Consider the following 10,085-nt stretch of genomic DNA (forward strand, 5'->3'; position numbering starts at 1 on the left):
TATATATATATATATATATGATTCATCAAATGGCAAATGCTTAGTAACATGGTGATGTTATTAATGACATCACAGAGTTTGTTTCTCTTCAGTTCATAGCAGAGGGGGAGGGGGTTTGCGGGTAAAGTACTTTTCAAAAACCCAGCACGCATGTAGAGCCATGTTGCCGAAGTAGCACTATCCCACTCTGCATAAATTCACTGAGACCAACAATCATGATTAACAACCACGGCTACTGGAACAGCCAAAACACGATTGCATTTCTGGCATAATTGTATGGCCCCGGCCTTAACATGAAGAATAGTGTGTCACAGGGTGGAAATTATTCCAAATCACGAAAGCAGGAATGCACAGGTCAACACTTTGCTGCAATCTATTTATGTCTAATCCAGGGCCAATTGGACAGCTACATCTATTAAACGCCTGCAGAAATATTTACAAACACGAAGTGAGGAGATGGGGCGATCCTAAAAACCAAATGATATCACAGTACGACCTGCTAAAAGATTCACCTCTCCACCGTCTTCCCTTGCAAGAAGAAAAAAAAAATGCCCTAGACACAAAATCTTTTGCAGCAATACCTTTCACATGGTGAGAATTGCAGTACTGCTGCTACACACGGTCTTTACTCTTTCCTTCTAATCTTTCTCTCACGCTCTGCATTCTTTGCATTCAGCCTCCCTTCTCCACCATCTTCCAAAAAAAGCCCTGAATGCCTGCCAGTGGTCCAAGGTAATTAAATTACTTAGCAAAGTTTACTTAACAGTAAATGGTTAGCAAAATTTAAGGTGATTGCAAATTTGCTTTCATTTCACTTCAATGGCTGGCCTGTTTAAGGCTCGTCTGCAAATAATTAGCACATACATTTGCATCAAAATCGTTTAAACCATATGTTGCAAAATTATGGAAAACAGCAAATTAAAAATATTCCTTTTCTGTTATGGAAATGCCTACATGTTGAGAGGAGAGAAAGAGAGAGTTAGAGCGGGAGGGAGGAGGGAAAGATATCACCATGTGTCTCCAAACACCAACAACAAGGAGGGGAGAAAAAGTAAAGGAGGAGGAAGGAGGGTGCAATAATGATTCAGTTTGGATTTGAACACACTCATAACGATCTTTTTCAAGAGCTCACCAGATGCTGTTTGAAATCTGCCCACAGAAGAAAAACAAAGCTTTCCTCAATCTCTTACTCTCTTTCTCTCTCACACACACACACACACAAAGAATCAGAGAACTTCCTCTAAGTGGCTCTGTCTGGTACAGTATATACTACTCCCTAAGGCAGGGCAAGGAAAGCTGTACATTAATTTGACAAGTAGTATCGACAACCTGAACCCTCAGTATCACAGAGAAGGATAAGTAAGGCTAAAACAAGTGACAATAAATAAAGGCGATTGTGGACCCCAGCATCCAAATAACCTAATATTTTCTCAACTAATGAAGTAATTATTTAGTCAGTACAATTCCAGAAAGTAAAAGAAGAAAACCTCAAATGTTTTGTCCAACCCACACCCTCCTCAAACCGAAAAATATTGAATATATAATGATGTTAAGATAGAAAAACGCAGCAAATCTCCATGTTTTGAAAGCTTTAACCAGCATGTGTTTCACGTCAATAAACAGAGTTATCAAAATAATTGACAAGTGACTATCTGCTGATCCATTCGTCAGTTAATCTCCTCTGTAGCCAATTATTTTTACTTACCGCTGCACCTACCAGTTATTTGCATGACGGGTTTGTTGAAAATATTGTTTGATTAAATGTTTGACAACAAAATATTGACAACTTGTGAGAAATGTCCACAGTTAGCAAGGGGTGCAAACTGACAAAGAAATGACTCAAAAAACCAGCGTAGATTCCTGTTTAAAGACTGCACCGATAATCAAAAAAGCTCCAGATACATATTACTTATATAAACAATTAATACAGTGTATGTATACCTTTTAATTTAAAAAAATATAATAATTAAAGCGCAATAAAAACAATGAATAAAATGAAAACATTACACAAAGCTCTGGACCGATTGATGAAGAGCTTCCTGTTAAAATAAGTGAGGTTGATAGAAGTTGATAAACTTATTGTAGAGGAGCAGTCACGAGGACCAAATTCTTCTCAAAATCCTTAAATACTTATTCTTTAAAGGTGGAGAGAACTCATCATTTAGCCAAAGTTAAGACTGCATTCGCGTTTTGCAGTGTTGCTGTTGAATTTTTGCCGTAGCTTTAATGTTAAATCAGATAAACTGTTCCCGTACCATGGCAATGCAGGAAAAGCAAGAAAGCAGGACATGAAAAAGCGTAGGATGCAGTTGGACCTGCGTTTATTATACCCATAAAACAAACCAAAAATCAATTGGCACATAAAGCTCTTATCCGTGCAGTCATTTGCTCAATCATACCCTCCTCCCCACGACTGACAGATGCCTGACCTGAAAGACTTCCTATTGAAAATAGAGATTACTCGAAAGTATAGATGAACGCACATCCAGTTCTTTTTAAAATTCACACACACCCTTAAAATGTGCACTTCTTTCGAGGGGGTTTTGTGGATGCTCACTATATGGTATAGTTTTTAAAGTGAGCTTGACAAACCCTTCCACCGATCACATGGTTATCAGTGTGTGTTAGGGGCTGTTTGTTAAAAATCTTATTCAGGTATCAGGGTCTTGTATAAGTGCAGGCCCCATACTCACTCTCTCTCGCTCCCTCTGCCTCAGAGACATAATTACGAGTGTTGACTGGAACAGTGAGGTAATGGCACATAAATCCAGCTGATCAATGGTTACGGAGACTAAATTACAGGACACTCTTGTCCCATTATCCTCTCAGAGGACAACAGGAGATGCATTCCTGCAGAGATGCAAAGGAGATTTCTGCTGCAGTTGTGTAATTGTTTCCTTTATTTGAATACGCTGGAAGCAATGTTGTTACCTTTCTAGCTTTATGATCACACTAACAGGAAACCAAACTGTATATCAAACTACACTCTCTGTAATTCCACTAAACGAATACAATGTTATAGTAAGGCTTTTAAAACATGAGCAAATATCACTTAAGAAGCTATTCTTTGACCAAACTTTTATTGTTAAATTAGGAAAGCAAAACATGACTGTTATAACAAGAGAGTAAATTACAAAAAGCATAGAGTGTTGTCTTTAAATCAAACCATTATGTATAATTGCTTATACGGTAATGTTTTAAACCAAGAGATTCCCTGATTCTGATTGCAGAGCACCCTGGTCATAGTAAACGGGCATACATTTAGACTGAATGCGAGCGAAGGGGAACGTGTAGTTAGGAGTTATTACAGGGTAATTCCCTTGTGTTTTTACAGAGAAAATCCCCTTTGAAATGAAGGTCATCACTTGTGTTTGTGACAATCATTTCAGTCATGTCATACAAAGAGTGTTGCCACAACTGGAGTGACAGCAAGGTGATGAAGATGGATAATGCGATAACTACAATTCGCCGCCTAACAAATCCTGTGCTGCAATCGCGTGAAGATTGCTCAATCTAAGTAGATGGCAATAACAGTAGAGATAATAAAAAACGAAGAAAGACCAAGTTTATAAAGAAAAGGTATGTATTTGAGCGAGGCAACAAAAAAAAAAAAAAAAAAAAAAGGACTGGGTCTCGCCTCCATCGCCCAGTCCCCGTCACCTCTTATTCTATCAGAACAAAGGGCGGCAGCCTCCTAAATGCGGCGCATTAGCCCTTTAGTTCCAGAGGGGGTAAGGTGACACCCTCCATGTATGTGGTCTGTTCAGCACACATCTGTCAGGGCCTAAGGGGGTGGGCAGGAGGGGGTGGGAGGGACAGCAGGACCTAGACACACAAGGAAGATGGAGGAAAGAAGGAGAAAGCTCAAGAAAAAGGGGGTGTGTGTTTTTGGGAACCCTGCTGTGACCAAGAAGCCTAATACCCTGTATTTACTCTGGATGAATTAGTCCTATCGTATGATGCTGCTAAGCTTCGCTGATCACGCAACGCTTTGCCTCTTCAGTAAAAGACACGCAAACCCAAACAGAAGAGACTGAGACACTTCAACAGACAAGCTGATAAAAATAAATAAATGTGCACCTTCGTACCCTGGTAGCGGCGGTAGTGATATTTATTAAAACTGAATTAAACATGTAACGCCGAACGACTGGTCTCTGAGACTTCAACAGGACTTGTTCTCCGTCTCGCCTCTTAATTTCATTTTAGTTTTTACAGAACGCCATTAAAAGCAAACGTAAACACGGGATTTCAACTGACATGAACAGATATCAACAGTGAATTTATCAGTTACTCTTACTGACTCAATAAATCAAGATTTGTCCTTGTTAAAAATAATGCTACTTGACTTGGAATGTAACATAATTTCATAAAAAGGCAATAAGTTTCAGAATAATTAGTATGAAGAATCTGGACTACATTTAAACTTGACCCGACTGGTGATGAACAGTCCAGTCAAGTTTACTTGACGCACTATTACTGATGAAAGTTGGAGCTTTTTTTTCCTAATCAAAGCTGTATTTTTAAAAAAAGAGGCATCGATACAAACAGCTGCAAATTTGAGCCTTTTGTATTTCAATATGACACATGTGCACGAACACTGCTTACAATCAAAAAGTACATTGGCCAGACATTCAAATACATATGTCTTATTATTCATTATTAATGTTAAGTGTTAGGTGTTTTCATTATAACTTAAGCTATGGAGGTATATATTTTCATTATAACTCCATAGCTTAAGTTGAAAACTGAAACAATGCTCGGTTTTTCAGCTAGGTGTTAAACTGACAGAAGAAGTTAATTCAGACCAGTGAAGCCCTTCCAAGTTCAAGCCTCTGATGAGATCTTAAGGATTGTTTGTTTTGCTGCTGTCAAAGGTTCAAATGGAGGGAAGAAGGAGGTTTTGATGACCCTTGGCCCTCAGGTCCTAAGTGGGTGTTCTGCAAACACTCCCTATTGACATGTGGATAAGGAGAGGCCCGCTGCTGAGCACAGTACTTATGTTCATTTGAGTGGAAATGGACACTGCTATGAAAAGAGCCAAGAACCAAGCAAGTGGCTGAAAGGAACAAGAGTATTAGATATAGTAAGGGTGTCATGGTTGCTGTGTGTCTGAATGGAGGTATGTATGGATCGAATAAAGTGGTTTCTTTTGTGTTTGTCAGCTTTGAAAACAACAAGGCTCCTATACTTCTTATTTATGTGTGATTTATGACGACTCAGTATGTCGCTCAAGAGACGTACTTATGAATCAGGGGAGAGAAATAAGTTGTGCTGAAATCCAAATGAATCAAACATATGGAGGGTGTCACACAGTGTTACTTTGGCCTCTATGTAAATTGTACACTGCCCAAATAAATCCAGATGAACTTCCAGAAATGACAGCCTACCAAAAAGTTTTTCCGTTTTCTGTCTCATACATTTTTTGATAATCCACACTAGGGAAAAGCAAGCACTATATAATAATATATAATAACAATAATAATGAAATGGCGTATATCATAAACAAGATACAGAAAAGGTTTCTCTTTATATATTTTGGAACGATGAATCACATTCAGAATGTAATAAATAAAATGTCTGCATCCTGCTATGATGCAACATTTACTATAAATTCTATGTGCATAAGAATTATTACATATATAAATATTGAAATTTTGATCAGTACCTTATTATTGATTAAATTATGATAAGCAAGTTTGGTATGGAAATACAGGGTGTACTCTGTGAGTGTGTGTGTAGGTGTGTGCGTGTTTGATATGTAGGCCAAGCAGGAAGTGACCCATAAACATATCCATCCAGCTCTTTCATTGGGGGCCAGTGTTGCCCTCCTCATCCCGCTCCCCACACACACACACACACACACACACACACACTCAAAGCCCCTAGTGAGCGCTAAGCAGGCCAGCGGGCCAGCCGAGGGGGCTCATTACAGGTCCACAGAGCCCCCCAACACAAAGGCCTGAGCCGCTTTAGCCATGGGATGATCTGCTCTCTACTGACTAGAGAGAGTCCATAGACGGACAAAAGGAGGGAGGGGAGGGAGGGGATGGAGAAAAAGAGGTGAAGGAGAGCAGAGATGAGGAGAGGAGAGGAGAGCCGCGGGCTTTAAGGATGTCAGGAGACCCCGAGAGAGAAAGCCTGGCGGGCGCTCAGAGAGGAACGGAGAGAAGGAGGAGGAGGAAGCTTAAGCTCCACGGCTACGTCAGGACATTAACATTCACACAACCTCCCAACATCTGCTGCTTCCTTCTCGCCTTCCATCCCTATCTCCCTCTACCCGCTAACAACGCTGGAACAAAGACGGTGAGGCAGAATGAGCGGACAGATAGACGGAGAGAAGAGAAGCAAAAATGGGGAGAGCAAGGAGAGATATGAGCCAGATGAATTAAGAAGATTTGGCAGCAAGAGACTTAGCAGCTGCAAGTTCAGAGGATCTTAGAAGTAAAACTAAAACAAAAAAAAAAGACATCCCTAATAATTGTAATTATACAAATGTGATGAAATTACCAAGGGCACACTGACTAAAACTGAGGGCAAAAAGCTGAAAATAAATCTGAAATAAAAACAATTATAAAAGTATTAAATATAAAGCATTTCATCAAGTTAAAACCGTTTGCCTATTTGTATTTTATTATGGGTCTTTATGAGTGACATGATCACCCGAAGACCTGATACAGGCCAGGCTCGGCTCTATGGTGGAGACAGTTTCTGACTGAGCCATAAAACTGTTCTTCTGGAAGCCTCCAGGAAAGAGAGGAAAAGCAGAGACATGTCCAGCGCATTAAACCCTCTCCTTTAGTCCTGCGTCTGGCCCTGAGCCTGTGTCTGCACCAGTGTGACCCAATGCACTCAAAGCCACATGCTCAATTTTATGATGCTTCACCGCCATTAGTACAACATTAGCCTTGAGGTGGCAGTGCAACGAGCTGGGCCTATACAAGAATACGCATGAAAAAAAGAGAGAACTCAAATATTTCTAAACTAGTTCCCATTCTTTAACAAAATAAATGTTAAAAATCACCAATCCTCACATGTAAACTATGCCAATTTAACATATGATGGAGTATGTAAGATATGGCTCCGAAAGTTAAAGTTCAACTGAGTGAAATCACATCAAGGGATGGCAGTGTTGTTCTGTGGCCTACGGCGAGGGTGAACAAGTCTTAAGTGAGCTAAGTATGTGGCTGGCGGGTGCTTTATAGATGATGTATAGATGCTTCGTTCTTTCATATATTTCCTGTGGTGAAATTAGAGCCCTGTTCTGAAGTGCTGTGTGAGTGTGTGTGAGAGTGTGTGTGTGTGTGTGTGTGTGTGTGTGTGTGTGTGTGTGTGTGTGTGTGTGTATGACTGTAAACATGAAGACATCTTTCTCCACAGTCAATCTCTGCCTGTCACATCTGGCTCGCAACTCTACCCCTCGAATACACACTGGAATATATACACCGTGTACATGGTGACATCTATGACTTATGTACTGGGAGGAGTGTTTGAAATTAAGCTGCAGTGAATATGGGCCCAGAAGCACTCAAAGTGGAGAGTGTGTGTGTGTGTGTGTGTATTTGTCTGTGTGTGTGTGAGGTAGTTGTAATGTATGTGGTGAGGGTTGCTTTGACTCTGTGCAGAGGAAAACAACCATGAAACCCATTCAGGTTCACAGTGGAGAGAGACAAGAGACTGTGGCTTAATCCCAAAAGGTTTAGCAGTCCAGCTAGAAAACGTGTTTAAAATTTTTTAATTTTTTAAATTTAACATATTTATCACTGCATGTAAAAGTGGTCACCTGTTGGTTTCTTGACTACTGTCTCGAAGCCTTGAGTTTGGCATTTTAGTCAATTATAGTTTTCTTTGGGAGCTGCAAATGGCCAAATTTGGAAGTGAGGGTGGCTCCAACGCTATCACCTAGTGCTAATTTGCTGGGTTAGTAAGGTGGACAGACCGTATGAGTGCATTGCAAAGACATAGTTAGCTACTTTCTTGACCAATTCCAATTTTTGAGAATGCTAAACATTGGTGAAGCCGCCCAGTGGCTACCTATAAGTACTAGCACAACTATTACAGTAACTAGAATTTCAACCACTGAAGGCACTGCAACCGACTTGGCCAACATGGGAAAGTAGCACATTTAACCAATCAAAACACTCAGCTGTGACTTTAATATGTAGCTACATCAAAAAGGGTGCCACACTATTTCATTTAAATGAATTGGCACAAATAATAATTTTACAGTGCACAGGTTTCATCAGGTCCCACTCACACAAACCGAGAGACAAGTTGGCAACCACCGAGCAATCACTGAGCAATCACTGAGCAACCACCAGTTGTGAGGGAAAACTGTGTAGTGGTTGGTGGATTCTGCTACTGCTGCCTATTGCTGAGTGAAATGAGATGAAAAGTTTTTATTTCACCCAAATCATTCTTGTGATTGTTTTTGTCGCTAGCAGATTGCCACAAGTGCCAGTGTTTGCATGGAAGACAACAACTTGTCTGCAAACTGTTGCCAACTACTTGTGGAGCAGTTGAAAAACTACAAAAACTGTGACACAAACCAGAAACAGAGAACACTCGCCTTACAACTGTGCCACACTGCTCCGGTCAAGACATGTTAAACTTTTATTTTGAAGGCAAATGCTTGACTTCGAGTCTTTGCAGACAAGTCTGCATCTTCCATGCAATCTATGGTCGAATGTGACAATCTGCAACCAGTGCAATCTAGCTTTCAAGAACATATACCTCTTCACAATCATTTTCAACTAGCAACTGCCAGCAACCAAGTTGGGGAACACACATTTTTTTCTCACTGGGTGATGGATGGTTACCAGATGGTTGCTAACTGGTCTCTAGGACTCCTACAGGGAAGAGTCAGTGGTAATCTCAAGAAATGATCAATAATCACTTTAAAATAAAAATAACAACAGCAACAAAAAAGAATGTTGCGTTGTTTTTCTGAACACATTACTGTAAATAATTTGTAAATCCACTGCTTTAGTGTTTAACCTTAAGTACTATCAAAGGGTTATTTGTCTTTCAATTAATAAAAGGGAGACTGACAGTGGACCGATCGACCTATACTGACATCCCTAGACTGATGAGTTACAGTGACAGAAAATACCCACTTCTGCATAGAAATTACTGTACTGTACTGTCAGACTACAGATGTGCAGCACTGCAAAGTATTTTTACATACTTCCACAGATTCCCGACATGAGGGCGCAACATTTCTGAGCCACGCTGTGACAAAAATAAAGACATTAATATTATCCACTTACCCGCAGCCTGCAGGACCAAATGCATTCGAACCTTAGCCTGCTCTGCTGGAGTCTGCAGAAGAGTGACAGACATAGAGATATTGAAATGAAAAAAATCAGACAGCAACATGATATTTTAATTGTTGGATTTTGTTATTTTAAATGGTTTATTGGTAAAGGCCAGCTACAGATTAGCTGGTAGACTGAGTGTGCTTGAGGGCATTTTTAGCACTTGTTGACACAAAAGCTTCCAAATGTAATTTTTTTTATAAAGAAGAAAAAAGATGATCCACCTTTCACTTTGGCACCCTGCTGCCTGACACATGACAAAGCACAGTTTGCGACAGGACCAACGGCAGCCACACTTACAAAATGTCATCTATGTAATTTAGCTCGAAAACTGCTGTGTCCCTTAGGCCAACAAAATATTTTACCCATGATAATCTTTAACTGCAACCATTAGAGTGAATGTTCCCGTAAACTGTCCTCATAGAGCACCAAGGGACAACTTCACCAAGCTACTAGGCCTCGTCATCTATAAAAATGCTGCTAGTGGAGAAAAAAAATAAAAAAGAATGAAATGAAATAAAACAGAAAGCAGCATCTCTGACACACCAGGGAGAATCAATGAGTAAAAGATGAAGAGAAATTTAGAGACAAAGAAAGAGAGAGAGGGTAGGAGAGAAAACAAAAGCTGCTGTAACAAGTCTTTGGAGAGTTGGATAAGAGGGCACGGAGAGCACATTTTACAAAGATCACAGCCAAAGACTCAACATATTCCCCCTTCCTAGTGTGTGTGTGTGTGTGTGTGTGTGTGTGTGTGTGTGTGTGTGTGTGTGT

General features: G+C 40.1%; 1 protein-coding gene across 2 annotated transcripts in view; it reads right to left on the minus strand.

Annotated features, from left to right (window-relative positions):
• Positions 1-10,085, minus strand: part of rsrc1 (arginine/serine-rich coiled-coil 1) — a 119,803-nt gene that overhangs the window by 54,950 nt on the left and 54,768 nt on the right. For both annotated transcript variants that reach the window (XM_005720850.1, XM_013910572.1), the window contains exon 6: positions 9,267-9,318. In XM_005720850.1, coding sequence (XP_005720907.1) covers positions 9,267-9,318 — 52 coding nt within the window. The remainder of the gene's footprint in view (positions 1-9,266; positions 9,319-10,085) is intronic.

The sequence above is a fragment of the Pundamilia nyererei genome, unplaced genomic scaffold, assembly GCF_000239375.1.
Source record: "Pundamilia nyererei isolate P.nyererei 1_Seehausen unplaced genomic scaffold, PunNye1.0 scaffold00003, whole genome shotgun sequence".
Taxonomy (NCBI): Eukaryota; Metazoa; Chordata; class Actinopteri; order Cichliformes; family Cichlidae; genus Pundamilia; species Pundamilia nyererei.